Source organism: Alternaria viburni, assembly GCF_023758015.1.
Source record: "Alternaria viburni strain BMP 2772 chromosome Unknown scaffold_9, whole genome shotgun sequence".
Taxonomy (NCBI): Eukaryota; Fungi; Ascomycota; class Dothideomycetes; order Pleosporales; family Pleosporaceae; genus Alternaria; species Alternaria viburni.
The window spans coordinates 738,733-752,631 of record NW_026055778.1 but is presented as its reverse complement, the minus strand read 5'-3'; the positions used below and the strand labels follow the sequence as shown (position 1 = coordinate 752,631).

The 13,899-nt window shown below is 52.2% G+C and overlaps 6 protein-coding genes across 6 annotated transcripts; 2 read left to right on the top strand and 4 right to left on the bottom strand.

Moving 5' to 3' along the window:
• Window positions 1–236: 236 nt before the first annotated feature.
• Window positions 237–948, bottom strand: J4E79_005148 (uncharacterized protein; the record flags this gene model as incomplete). The annotated part of the gene is made up of 3 exons (XM_049354026.1): window positions 237–660; window positions 741–881; window positions 935–948. The coding sequence occupies 3 exons, from the start codon at window positions 946–948 to the stop codon at window positions 237–239; spliced, it is 579 nt and encodes a 192-aa protein (XP_049211646.1).
• Window positions 949–4,090: 3,142 nt separating this feature from the next.
• J4E79_005147 (uncharacterized protein) lies at window positions 4,091–6,352 on the bottom strand (the record flags this gene model as incomplete). Its single annotated transcript, XM_049354025.1, has 6 exons — window positions 4,091–4,133; window positions 4,186–4,437; window positions 4,494–4,606; window positions 4,999–5,632; window positions 5,684–5,812; window positions 5,865–6,352. The coding sequence occupies 6 exons, from the start codon at window positions 6,350–6,352 to the stop codon at window positions 4,091–4,093; spliced, it is 1,659 nt and encodes a 552-aa protein (XP_049211645.1).
• A 464-nt stretch (window positions 6,353–6,816) lies between these two features.
• J4E79_005146 (uncharacterized protein) lies at window positions 6,817–8,072 on the bottom strand (the record flags this gene model as incomplete). The annotated part of the gene is made up of 3 exons (XM_049354024.1): window positions 6,817–7,387; window positions 7,434–7,906; window positions 8,019–8,072. 3 exons carry the CDS (start codon window positions 8,070–8,072, stop codon window positions 6,817–6,819), a joined length of 1,098 nt encoding a protein of 365 aa, XP_049211644.1.
• A 332-nt stretch (window positions 8,073–8,404) lies between these two features.
• Window positions 8,405–9,043, top strand: J4E79_005145 (uncharacterized protein; the record flags this gene model as incomplete). Its single annotated transcript, XM_049354023.1, has 2 exons — window positions 8,405–8,597; window positions 8,628–9,043. The coding sequence occupies 2 exons, from the start codon at window positions 8,405–8,407 to the stop codon at window positions 9,041–9,043; spliced, it is 609 nt and encodes a 202-aa protein (XP_049211643.1).
• Window positions 9,044–9,203: 160 nt separating this feature from the next.
• On the bottom strand, window positions 9,204–11,048 carry J4E79_005144 (uncharacterized protein; the record flags this gene model as incomplete). The annotated part of the gene is made up of 1 exon (XM_049354022.1): window positions 9,204–11,048. One exon carries the CDS (start codon window positions 11,046–11,048, stop codon window positions 9,204–9,206), a length of 1,845 nt encoding a protein of 614 aa, XP_049211642.1.
• Window positions 11,049–12,836: 1,788 nt separating this feature from the next.
• J4E79_005143 (uncharacterized protein) lies at window positions 12,837–13,766 on the top strand (the record flags this gene model as incomplete). Its single annotated transcript, XM_049354021.1, has 2 exons — window positions 12,837–12,876; window positions 12,964–13,766. 2 exons carry the CDS (start codon window positions 12,837–12,839, stop codon window positions 13,764–13,766), a joined length of 843 nt encoding a protein of 280 aa, XP_049211641.1.
• Window positions 13,767–13,899: the final 133 nt, after the last annotated feature.

Sequence of the window (13,899 nt, the reverse complement as noted above, 5' to 3'; positions counted from 1 at the left end):
TAGAAATATGATACCATGTTCAACTTCGTTTGTATTCATGGAGATCCCGTTCTGAGATCGACAACTGTCTTGCATATAGCAAGATAAGCTGTAACATTGTGCCTGTGATCAGAGCCTTGAGTGGCTCCTGATCGTGATCCATCCCTTCATCGACAACCGGTCTGTTCGTGTGACTCTGAAGCCCACTCGCTGCTTATGTACTTCATCTCGCCCATACCATCGAAACCCTCACCCCCTCAATCCAACTTTAACCCCCAAAGCCCATCCCCCAAATAATGCCCCGCCTCACACGCCTGCCCCTTCTTAACCTTCTTCATCTCCTCCGTCCCCATCTTCAGCACGCCCACCATACACGCCGTCTCCTTTCCCTCCGCCTCAATAACCACAACTTCACCTTCCTTCAGATCCTCCGCCCCATACACCTCTTTGTCCTCGTCGCTCAGTTCAGGTCCTGGTAAGCGGCCGCCGGGGGATGTTAGGCCGGGCGCCATTAGTGTGGCGCCGGAGAGCACGAAGCGGATGGCGCCGCGGTCGATGCGCAGCCGGTGGAAGGCGAAGGGGTATTTGTGCACGAGGGTTAGGTGCGGGAGGAGGGCGTCGTCCATGTGTTGGAAGAAGAGGGGGGTTGAGTGGAGAGTGTAGAGGGATACGCGGTCGGGTCTGTCATCACAGTAATTAGCACTTCCTCTTTCCTGTGTACTTTGGACGGGGGGGAGGTTTGGGGTGAGGGATGGACGTACAGCTTGACCAAATCTAATTGCTCCTTCTTCGGCAATATATCTTCGATATACGGTTCTAATCTCGGGTATTCCTCGAGCACTTTTGAGCGGATGGCGCGTTGGGCGCTGGATTTGACCTTTGATTTTGCGCCTGAGGTTATGCTGAGTCTCTGTTAGCCCTTTCTTTCTGATTGGCGACGCGTAATTCAGCTTACTCTTTCTTGAACATGGTTGCGGTTGTGTGGGGGGAGTTGAGTTGTTATGCGACGGTGTTTGGTGTTGAGACTGCTGCTGCGTGGATTGGTGCCCCGCGATTGCCCCTCATAGACGCGCTAGTGAGGGAGGGGAGCGCGTGCGACGGCGCTTTCCTTTGGGCGTTCTTTCACTCATTACATACTTTCCGCCCGAAAACCCCGGAACGCACAAATGTATCGCTCATGAGCTGCCGCTGAAGGCTCAGACTGTGGCATACGATTTCTTCACATGCTGTTCTAGCTTATCATGAGCTCGCGCCTTCCTCCTCGGTCAATCACCCCAGTCTACGCATGAGGAAACATCTGCACTGGATTATACATTTAATCAAGAACTAAAGTTATCGCGATCTGTATACAGGTGGCTTCCGTATGCGTTAGCTTTCTTCCATCATACATAGACATCGTGTCCAGTGTGCAGGTCAACACTCGACGTCATCAAACTGAGGGTCAGCCCAGTGTCCAGTACTACATACCGCAACGACGCAGGTGCATTCCCAGAGACTGAGTCGCCTGAAAGAGATATCGTTCACAAAATGCATGATTCAGGATGTCAAGTCTGTCAGAGCTTACGGTTTCCCAGTCCCGAGCCTCTCTGGACATCTTACGCGGAGCTGCAACACGCAGCAAACGATGGGTGCGAGCCGTGCGATCTCCTTCGACAAGTTAGCGAGACAGTTTGCAAAAGCATGAAAATATCTCCAGATGACGCTGAGAGGATATGCGTAAGCGATGGGGGCAACTCTGACGGAGAAGGCCTTCCAGTCATATTAGTTGATCGTACGTCAACGCCTTGCTGTAATGCCAAACCTTCTCGACTGTCGCTACCAATAATGCAGTCCATGCTCGTTGGCATTTTCACCTTATGCCAGGTAAGTCTCTCATGTTTATTTAAAGGTCAAAAGCCCTGAAAATGCGCTTACTGTGTTGACAAAGTACAGGACACAAGTGTTCGTGGCCGTTTCTGAACTCGTTTGGGAAACTCGACGACGATCCAAAGATCACAGACTGTGCGCAGTTCATCAAGACTATACTGCAGAAGTGTGGTAATGAGCATACGTCTTGTGTAGCTTCTGCGTCATTGAGAAGCTCAACGAGCACGGGCATATCGAAGTTCGTCCCCAAGCGCTTGTTGGCCGTCAGAGATCATGGTTCAGTGCACCAAGTAAGACTGCACGAAACCTCAGCAATTATTCCAACTTTGAATGAGTCAGGCATTCGATATGCAGCCCTCAGTCATTGTTGGGGCCGTATCGAGATGATCAGGACCATGGAGGCTACGTTGTCTGATTTCATGCTGGAAGGTATTAGATGGACGGATTTGCCAAAGACGTTCCAAGAAGCTGTGTTGTTAGTGCGCGAGCTTGAGATCGACTATCTCTGGATCGACTCTCTATGTAAGCAATGTTAGTTTTGGTGATTATTCCAGTTCATACTGATCATTTTGCGTTCGCAGGTATTATCCAGGACTCTATAGAGGACTGGGCTCAGCAAGCTGCTGAAATGGCCGACATCTACTCGAATGCATACCTCACGATTGCAGCATCTGCAGCCGATAACGCACAGCAGGGTCTGTTGAACCGTCGCAAACCACAAAAGCTCGACATAGCGCACGGTGATCAAACTTATACAGTCTGCGTTCGTGAGCCAATCATACACTCCCTGCATTACGTTGGAGGGGATGACCGAGCTGCTCTCATGGCCTCTCCTAACTTGAAATTACGACAGCGTGCTTGGTGTCTTCAGGAAGAATTCCTTTCTCCGTGTGTAGTCCACTTCACATGCGATGAAGTCGTCTTTGTCTGTCGCGAAGCTACATTGTGTGAATGCACACCCAAATGGCACGAGAGATTCCGGCTACCAACATTCTCCTCTTATACGTCGTGGAACAACTTCCTCGAGCACTACACTGATCGCAAAATCACTTTTTTCGCGGACAAGCTAGCCGCAATATCGAGTCTCGCGCGGTTCTTAAAGACAGACTCAGATCGATACCTTGCCGGGCTTTGGCTGTCTCGTATGCCAGAAGGTCTACTGTGGCGGATCGATGGCGGTCTTCGTCCAAAGCCTTTGGATCCCTCTCAATCGAATCCACCCTCGTGGTCTTGGGCCTCTGTGGAAGGCAAGGTGTATGAAAGGCTTCTAAGCTTCCAGGAATCAGGGACAACAGCCACACTACTCGACGCTCAAGTCTATCCCAGCACCAGCGATCCTATGGGCATGGTATCTGGGGGCCACATCATTCTACGAGGGCCGTTGTTATCACTACAGGAGACGTGGAAAAGGCATTGCGCGCCGCCGGATGGGGGAACTTACAATTTCGCTTACAAGGATCGTGAGCCTCATGTCGTTTGCGAACCTGGCTGGGAACGAGACAATCCGTCTTCTCCAGAGGAGGTCTGTTGCTATATACTCGACGACATGGGAAACGAGCCGTTCTCACAACCAAGTGGCGTCTTTGATGCCCCCGTCTTCCTGTTCGTCATCTATACAAGTCTGTTCCCAAATCATCCGCCAGGCACTTTCACCTCGACGTTACATTGCTTGCTGCTGAAGTTACTTCCTGATCTCGATGAGAATCAGCAAAAAACGATGGAGGATTCGGGAAGTGAGCGAGCCTTTGTGAGGATTGGCAAGGGAATGTTGCAACTAGATAAACCGGAGGCTGATAAAGCACTGGATTGCTTTGGAGAAACTGTTGTCACGATCTTTTGATCGTCTCCTGTAATTGTTGCGAACTCAAATCAGTCTCGAACGATACACGTAGCTTCAATATCATTGTATTACAATCCACTCTTCAAGGCAACCCCCTCCCACTATTAACCGCATCCGCCAACATACTAGTCCCAGGCCTATTCTCCGCATACCGCTCATAACTATCCAAATAAAGTTCATCCGTACTCGTCGTCATCTTGACACTCCTCTCCGCCTCAATCGCGTCAATCCACCTCTTCCACCTGCTCCCTTCTTCCGCCTCAGGCCACCCCCTATACGGACCCAACACGCGCCTTAACCGAAGAACCCAGGGCGCTATCTGCACATCCACAAACGAGATGTGCGGACCGAGGAAGAAAGGCCCGGTGGGATCTGCAGCATCAACGAGTTTCCCAATCTGATCCCTCAGTTCCTTCGCATGAGACACTTGTTCGCCAGCGTCTTGGCACTGAAGTAGTTTATAAAACCAGGGTATGATATTACGGTTTACATGGTCTGACCAGAGTCGCGAGGTAGCACGCGTTTGCGCATCGGGAGGGAGGAGGTGGGGTCCAGCTTGCAGGTCCTCGAGATACTCCATGATAACCGTTGATTCGTGGGTCGACCATGTAGGGCCGTGGCGCAGGGCGGGGACGAGACCGCGCGGGTTGACGTCGAGGAGGGATTGCGGTTTCTTGTACGGGTCGACTTCGATGTATTGGTAGGGGATTTGCTTGTGCTCGAGGGATATCCAGACGCGTTGGACGAAGGGGCTGGGTGGGGTTAGTTGGTTGAGCGTGGGAGGTGCAGTTGGGGATGTGTGGCTTACCAGAATGCGCTGCCGTATAGTTTTAGGTCGTCTTCTTTGGAGTGGTTCTTGACTGTTGTCAAAGCATTGCCGGTGGCTTTCTTGTGGTACGTCTTCTTGGATGGATCTCCGCCCTGGTTGGTGTCGGTCATTTTGGATCGAATGGTCTCACTACTGATTCGCAAAGATGGTGTTTGGAATGAAGAAAGGGTTGAACAAAATGTAGTCTTGGAGATGGTGGAAGGACGAGTGCAGGGATATGGCAGAAAGCAGGGCAATGTGCGAAGTTTGCAGAAAGAACTCATGGACAATGTCGGAAACTTAGGATCAGTGTAAGAACCAAGCAAGCTGTCTTAAATGATTACAAGTCGAGCGATGGGCATAGTCGGTGTTCCAAGCATGCATCGAAATGACGTATGCGTTTGATCTGCGGGCAGTGTGGATCGCCATTGCATATCACCATGGCTAGATGGGTCGGTGGAACAGGAAAGCGGAGTCTGAGATGAATGAGAGAAATCAAACTTACCTGCGATCTCTTCCTATCGTCTTTATCGATCTTTGCCTGCCACCTAATGACGCTGTTCTTTTTCACACGGTCACTCTCCTCAAGGGAATGCTTATGTGGCCCGGCAACGCCATCGCCTTTGCCATTCCCGCCGTTTCCATTCACCCTCTGGAATGTGTAGAACTTCTTCGATGGGCCGCCGGATGAGGGGGCGTATTCTGGCATGTTCATGCCTGATTGCGCGCTCATGTTCGGAGGCATATCCCAACTTCCAGCCGGTTGCTGCGGAAGTAACGGTTGCTGCCCAAAGAACTGCGGGTTCTGATTCTGACCCGTCCGGTTGGGGTTCAGCGGCATGGTCGATGCTACCGGACTCGGTGGGTCGTTCTCTGTGCCTGGTGGTCGCCGACCAAGTTGTTCCTCGTACTCCCGTCGATCGAAGAACTCGGTGATCTTGATCTTGACATCGCATAGGTCCCGCTCTCTGGCAACCCTCTTCCTCTTCTTCTTGTCTGGGTCTGTAGACTTCTTGGTGCCTGGTGGTCGCCCTTTGAGCCGGCAATCCCAATAATGCGATACGAAGCGTTTGCGTTTATGCCGCTGTGTCGAGCGATGCGAGTAGACGTTGTCGATGTGAGGGAAGTATGTCTGGAACCTAAGAAGGGGGTCAACGCATAGTCCTGAGTATGCCAGGGAGTCATCATACTGCTCTTCAGTCAAAGTGATCATGTCATCGACATGAAACAGTCTCTCTCTCCATTCTTCCAAGTCTGGTGGGTTTGGTATGAGCTTCAAGCCTTGGAACTGGCCATGGTTGGACAATGGAGTGTCGTCGCTATCGAAGGATCAGTAGGGTGCGCTTTGTCGCTACGCTCAAGCCAACGTACCCATCCTGGCTCTCCTGCTTATGCAGCAACGGTGCTGGTTCAACATGGCGTGGCAGTGGCTGCGGTGCCGCGAGTATCGGTGGTGCAGGCGGTGGGAGAGGAAGTTGCTGGACCGGTCGTTGTACCGTCTGGGGGGATGCGTGATACTGTTGCGCGTGTTCTTGAAGCGGGGGAGGGGGCGCGTTCATGAATCGCGGACTCGTGCCATGCTGATAGCCCGCCGGCTGGAATGGCGGGTACGGCCCTGAAGGTGGGAGCGCATGTTGCTCGAAATGTACGGGCAGCGCATGCGACGGTGGCTGTTGGTGCGATGGCCCGCTCAGGGCGTACTGCTGTTGGTATACATCGCTCGTGTGGAGGTTCTGCAGCTCGGGCAGGACCTGATTGTGGGGATATAGCGTTCCGTCGGGCGACTGGTGTAGCGTCTGGAGAGCGCCAGGGTGCAGTGACCGGAGCTGCTGGAGGACAGGCGAGGAGGCCTGTTGCATGATGGCGCCGGTGTTGGACGCTGCTTTAGCCCAAGCCGTTTTCGTGAAAGATGCAGGTCCACCGTCGATCCGGTATCCGAGTCGTTAGGGTTGGCGAGTATTACAGGTGTAGACACATTTAGCATGGAGAGCACCTGTATTGATGTCGCGAACGCGTGTTGATTACTTCTTTGTCTGATTCAGCACTCTATGTGGCAATGGTCGCTCCGCACACGCTTAGGAGAGCTTTCAGCCGCCTAGCTGAGCAGCGTCTGTTTGAACATCAACGCTTTTGCGGCATTTCCAACTTTTGGCATCGGAACACATGGGCAAACGCTAGAAATGCCCCTTCACATAATCATCGTGGTCCTTCCATCTAAAAGATCAAATCCAGTCCCGTCAAAGGGACCGCTAACCCGCAACGCCATGCCCATGCCGTGACGAAGAGAAGCATAATCATGAAATACAGCCACATCTACCAAAACCTACTCTCCAGGAAGGAGGTTGCTCTTGACGGCAAACATCTTGGAAGTGACGCCTGCCGTGAAACCATCCACCTGCCTCGAGTATTGCTCCACCTGTCTTGAGTTGAGGAGCGTCTCCAATCGGCTGGGCTCCTGGGGCAGCTTAAACAGCCTCTGCCACTCGTCTTCGGGAAGGAGAGGTTGCTTTGAGGCTGTGCGCGCCGCGTTCTCGGCCTTGCGCTTTTGCTGCCATGCAGTAATCTTGGTCTGCTCACGAGCGAGCGAACGCTGGTAGTACTGGTAGTTGTTGATCTCTGTGTGGTGGTTCTCGATGCTCTCAAGAAGCAAGTCGCAGGTCTTCTCGAGGAAGGGGTCGATGGAGAGGTCGAGCGAGTCGTAGTTGGGGAAGAGCGGTGCCTGGGGGGTGTTTGGGTCCTGCTGCAAAGCGGCTAGGTTGGGAGGGAACTTGAGCTCCTGCTTGGGCGCGTCGGAAGGTAGCTGGTGGAGAAGCGAGGTGAGGAGGTGGGAGTTGCGGATGGTGACTGGAAGCTCGACTAGGATGTCGTGGTATCGGAGACCACTCTTCTGGAGGCTGGGATTGTCAGTTTCCACCTTTATGTAGAGTCGTTTATACATACCTCTCAGTGGTGAACTTGCCCTCCTTGTATGCTGTCACGAAAGAAGGCGAGAGCCTGTATGCGCGCAGGTTCAGGGTACCCTGAGAACTCCTGCTCACGTCGTAGATCAAAGCGACGGTCCTCTCGTTTGGCTGACTCTGGTAGAAGTACTGGTTCTCGATCGTGTTCAGGTTGACGAAGTTGCCCATGCTTGTGCTTGTGTACCAGCCGACGTTGTTCGCGTCCACGTTGACCTCTCGGAGGAATTTGATCATCTCGTTTCCGTATGCGATATTCTGCTTGGCGCGGGGAGCACCAGCGGCGAGGTTTGCGACGGTATCGTTTTGGCCATCGGTCTGCGCGGCAGCAGAGACTTCGGGGAAGGGGAACGAGTTTGTGATTTCTAGGACGCCGTTCTTCTCCATGCCGACAATGCTTCCGGTCGCGAGCGAGGGGAACGACTTGCCGCTTGCGGTAGCGATCTTAATCGCGACCTGAGGACCACAGTCAGTCTCTCATAGCTACACCGGGCTCCTATAACGGTATGTTTCCAGCACAATGGCGGGGCGCACAGTGGGGTACTGGCGCTGCACTTTTCCTACGTACCAGGGCGTCGATTTGCACCGTCTTGAACAGCGCATCTTTCTGGGTGTCCGCCATCTTGAAGTCGTCGAAAAGGTCGGGTTGAACGTTCGGCGGGGGTAGTAGACAATAGGCGTGCGTCGTTGTCAGGAAGCAGATTTCGGGCTCCAGTGACTCTGCCAAGATTCACCTCGCTTACAGCACGCTAGCCACATCGGACTAGCTCAGCAGTAGGCCCGGTCAGGTACCTCTGCTTGGAATGAAGATAGCCGTGGACGCGACTCTCTAATATTGATAATAAGGCCGAAACTCTATACATCATCACTACTATATAGGTTCCGACTCATCCGCTGCACAAGAGACAGTTCACAACTCCAGTCCAACTCAACGTCAAGATCAAAGCCAACAACATGCCTCGCAACAAGTATCCAGAATTGACCCGACGCCGTTTCGTTCCATCTGAAGACCCTTGTTACTCTCCCATTCCCCGGTCTGAACTCGTTTTTTACAATCCCGAGAAGAGTATCTCTCAACTGCGCATGAAGATTGTGTCCAAGCCAAACCCTATACCGGACGACACGACTCTAGTTGTCTACATTGACGGTGCGTGTCGAAACAACGGTCGACCAACAGCGCGGGCTTCATACGGTGTCTACTTCGGTCCCAACTCTCCTTGCAACTGGAAAGGTCTACTCGACGAGTCTCTGCCTCAAACAAGCACGCGTGCGGAGATTGAAGCTTTAGTGCAAGCGCTTCCCATGATCGATTTAATCACGCACCTTAATTGGAGACTCTATCGTATAATAATTGCGACCGATTCAAGCTTCTTAGTCAAAGCTCTGAGCCAGTGGATGAAACACTGGATTGAGCGTGGTGGGGTGGGCTCCAATGGCAGACAAGTCGCGCACTTCAAGATCATGAAATGGATGTACGACTGGTTGAACCGCTGGGAAGATAAAGGCCAGGGTGAGATACAATTGTGGCATATACCAAGAGAGATGAACCGAGAAGCAGATGCATTAGCGAACAAAGCTCTCGATGAAGCATGAGCTGTATACAAACAAGTAGTACTAATAACTGTTGATGCTTATGCCAATGCAGTACAAACAACAACGCCCTACGCAAATGCAGTGGTATCCAAGAGAACGTGCTAAATGTGAATGCAACAATCCCTCCTCCTTTTCCTCCCTCCGAAAACGCCATCTCTTATTAAGCCATATCCTGATCCGAAGCACCTTTGCCTGCTTCAGTGTTTTCAGGCGGCTCCAATTTCTGTTCCTCTTTCACTTCCTCGTCTTTTATCTCTACCACCTCTGTGGAGACACACGGGGCTCCTGTCTCGACAGCTTGTTTCCTCTTTTGGTTGTTGTACGGATTCCATCGGGGTACCACGGGTTGTCGCTGTGGCTTGCGATTATTTGCTTTTGGGTTCTTCGCAATCGACCCATCATCCATACGCATCCACTCCGTATCCTCGTTATCAATATGATCCGAGATCTCTGCATCGTTCTCATCTTCCCAAATCATCAGATTGGTCCCGTTGATCTCGATTGAGCGGCCTCCGGTGCGTGGAACGAAGAAGACATCCGGGCCAGCCTTGCTGAAGTCTTGCTCCCATGTTTCCTTCTGCTGAAGCTTAAGGATGTAGTCCATCGGCAAGGCGTATAGAACATTGTCGTCCTTGTCGTAAAGCTCCTTGAGCGGGTAGTCCAGACACGCTAGTCCGAATTTGCAGTCGATCCGGCTAGACAGCGGGTGTATGCGCCCGCCGAAGATCTTGAGTTCGAAAGCGATTCCACTCTCCGTCCACATGTTGTCACCAAAGAAAACTTCAGGTTCGGAAAGCAGTGGGTGGTCGTGATGTGGCCCAGAAACCTCACAGAAGTGTGCAACCTCATGCGCCAAGCATGTAGCAAGAAACATGTTGTATCGCAATACCATCGCTGGCTCCCTGTATCGTAGCAAGCTGAGCTTCTTTGCAGTAGTATAAAAATCCGAATGGAGGCAGATGCGACTCGTATGGCACTTGTGATTAATTTTCCGCATCAAACCGTTCTTGTAATCTTTGACGAGACCCATCGATGCATATGCAGTCTCTGGTGGTAGAGGATCGTGGTGGAAGTAGAAGTGAACCGTATCGATCTGATTGTCCAGGAAGTTCTTGAACGTCGCATGGTGTTCTTCAGACCATGCTACGTCCTCTTTGATGCGAAAACAAGGCTGACCATACGCTGCAGATGTCTCCTCGCAGGCCTCCCTCTTGCCAAATACCAGAGTGTGCCAGAAGTGAGCAGTGGCCTGAGATGTCAAGAGCAAGGTGGCCAGTTGCAAAGCCGGTTTCAAGACCTCGTAGATCCCATCTGGACAACCGTGCCAGTTATCTAGACGGAAGATAGGATGTATCTCGTTGTCTAGCGTGCAGACAGGTGTAGGGACGTCTTTTCCAAAGGCTACAGCTTGTTTTTTGATCAATTCGACTGGATCAAACCCAAGCCTGACGGGTTTCTTCTTTGTCGCATCTTTGCGATGTCCAAGTAACCTGCGGTACTTCTCCAACGCCTTGCGATCCTCTATTTGAGCGAGATGGTGGTTTATCGAGATGCTGAGCTGCAGCCCAAAGTCCTTGGGCACTTCGATCGTCGAAGGAGTGAATGAAAGTGATTTTTGGTAATTCAAGACGTCCGGCAGATCATGGACCAGCTTGTCAATGCATTCATCCATGATCTTCCCCTCTTTGAGCTTGTGCAGGAGCACTGCGTTCTCTCCACGATCTTCGGCCTGCAGATCACTATCTCCGCCACCAGGTAGAAGATGACGCATCTTTCTTGATAGAGTTGGTGGTGGTCCGCATTCTGGAGGTGGAGTATTCGATTCCGTAGGCGTCCAGTCCATGCTGTCCGGATCTTGCTCCTGGAAGGCGGCTTCTGGTACATCGCCATCGTCATCGACTGTGCCTTCCTCATTGAGCTGAACGTCTTGATTCAGACGTTCTTCGATGAGTTGCGTTGTATGCACCATGGCCTCATACGCCTTCCGATATCTAAAAGGGTCCATTCTGGCGGGCGTCAGTATCCTGGAAGGGTTGGGCCGAGGTGGTTGCAGTTTCGTTCCAACTTGCGCTCAAACGTGGCAGAAGCGAAAGTGGTGGAATTAGGTAGCAGTCACGTCGAAGATGATCCAATCATGGGGCTGCCTTGTTGTTTTGCACCAGTGCGTTGCGTGGCTGCATCAGTCGAGGAACAATGTCTCTTCCTACGTGCCCTGAATGGATATGTCGCGCACTTCGATCCCGACTGAGTCGCAGGGAGGAGGCAAAGTGTCCAACACCTGCCATCTCACCGAGCTTGGCTATGCAGCGTAGGTGTGGATGTTTCGGCTGCTTAGAGGGAAGTCTGGAGTGGGGTATTCTTACTAAGTCGACGAAGCGGTCAACACCCGCTAAGCGATAGAAAGGGGTCTATCCAAAAAATTAAAGCTAAATGATGGAAAATGAGGGTAGCGTTGAGTTCGTGTATCAGCGAAGAGAACGAACGGTGTGCCTGGATGAGCTGTTTACGCGCTAGCTTCTACTGGCGCCAAGGAATTACGCCGCTAGCTTTTCGTCACCGGTTGACGCACGTCACACTCCTGAACGGCATCTCATCGTCATTCCAGCCATGACAGCGTTGTCGCATCTCCATCGCCGTCAGCTCCGGACGTTCCGCAGATGGTGACCATTGCCACCAATGCTATGGACCACCCGAGCCACTCACATCACGCACAAGTGCACGAGCGATGTGCTGCTGTCGCGACCCTGCCCAGGTATCCAGACCGTGACAACGACGAAAGTTCTAGAGGAATGCCGTATAGCTGAGCAGAGATTGCTTTGGTGACTTGATCTTGCTATTTCTCATGGATCCCAGACGACGTGCAAAGGCTGATCGAATCGACGGGAAAGCGCGCCGAGCTTACAGCCGACCGCGAACCATGATGAGCCAGCTGTGTCGGCTAAGAGAAGTCGACTTGGAATCTTGATTGAGAAAAACGAAGCCGGACGCTTTCATACCTGCAGTGGTGCGCTCCCACGGAAACTGCACTCTCTAGTGTTCAGATACGATGACTGCCTTACCAGCTATATGAGCTCTTCTTCGATCTCGACATCACAACCCACCTACAACGATCATCACCAAGCGCACAGGAAACCCCAAGTGCTTGTGTGCCCAGGTCGCATATTCAGACCAAGAAGTTGAGTGCTTCATATTCTGCGTCTGACGAGAGGATACAGTCTTTGCTCCAACCTTAGCGATACTCATGCGAAGGCGTCATGGAGAACTATACAGTCTGAGGCTTCATGCTCCAAACTTGGCCTTCGCAAGGGGCCGCGTGGGTGCATCGCAGCAACATTGAGCGACCGCGGTCCGTGGGCTGGGTAGTGGGGCGGTCGTATTGCTGTTGGGGTGTGGCTGTCCGCAAGAACTACATGGTATGGAGCTTTGAATCGGATACCTTTTGCATAGGCACAATCGTTGAGAAGGTAAGGAACGTAGTAACCTGTAAACAGACAATCGGAGAGCGCCGACGCGGAGCATAACGCACGTCCTTCGCTTTCGGATTGTTAAGAGCGCTGGGCGCTCCCTATTGGACGCTTCAAATTTAGATACCCATGCCGGGGTTTTTCATTCTCCGCCTCATGCCTCTCCACACAACTCCGCGCTAGGATCCAGATTTGGGGGCGAAAGCAATCAACTCGGTGCGTTTCTGAACACGCCGAGTCAGAAAGCACCGAGGGTATTGCATGATCACGATAAAACAACGTCAAGAACCATGGGATGAAAATTAGCCACGAAGATCACCATATCAAGAATGCTTTCGGGAATTGCACTAATCACAGAAGCCGGATCTGGTACGTTTTCTTGTTGCTATCTTTGCATTTTTATGGCTTGCACAAAGTTTGTAGCAAAGGAGATAGAAGGCTAATACTACGTTGGAGGCTTCGGCCAAAGCGCCGCATACTCGCTGGCCCGCAATGGTGTTCAACAATTTGCCCTTGTCGACACCAACGAGGCTGGACTGCAAGAGACAACGCAGACGCTAGCATCGCAGTACAAGGTGACAGACGTGCTGAGTGTCTCCACTCCATGCAGTACGGAAGAGTCCGTCGAGGCTGTCGTTCAACAAGCCGCGTCACGCTTCGCTCGTATCGATTTCGTCATTCTGAATGCCGGCTTCGGTGGGCCCATGGGCGGCAGTCCCGACACGGCACCCGCCGCATTCGATACCCACCTCAAAGAACACGTGACTGGTGTCTGGCTCTGGCATCGGGCCGGGGTACGGCAAATGCTGCGGCAGGAGCCGCGCGACTCGCGATATGGCCGTGGCAGTATCGTGCATGTCTGCTCAGTGCATGCCTTTGCCGCTTCACCCCCTCAAGTCGCTGCTGGTGCATATGTAGCGGGTCGACATGCTATCCTCGGTCTGACACGTTCTGAGGGCGTGCTGTATGCACCCCAGCAGATTCGTATCAATGCGCTCTGCCCTGGGTACATCATGTCGCCGCTCATCGCGTCCTCGGAACAGACCAAGGCTTTCATCGATAACCTCGTGCGAGAGCGTGTGCCTGCAGGCCGGCTGGGAGATGCTGAAGAGGTTGCTGATGCTGTTGTGTTCTTGGCTGGGCCCATGAGCAGCTACATGTTTGGTCAGTCATTGGTACTGGATGGGTATGTATTGTTCAATCTTTACGTGAGAAACCATGAAGCGCTGACTGGTGATAGGGGCTATTTGGCCCAGTGAGGAGCCACGATGCTGTAGCATAATAGGAGATAATACATACGTACCTCAACTTCTTGTCTCGAAGACGAACATCATACCGAGCGCATGTGAAATGCTTTCTCCCAATGGTTCAACACATTATTCTTGGGTATAG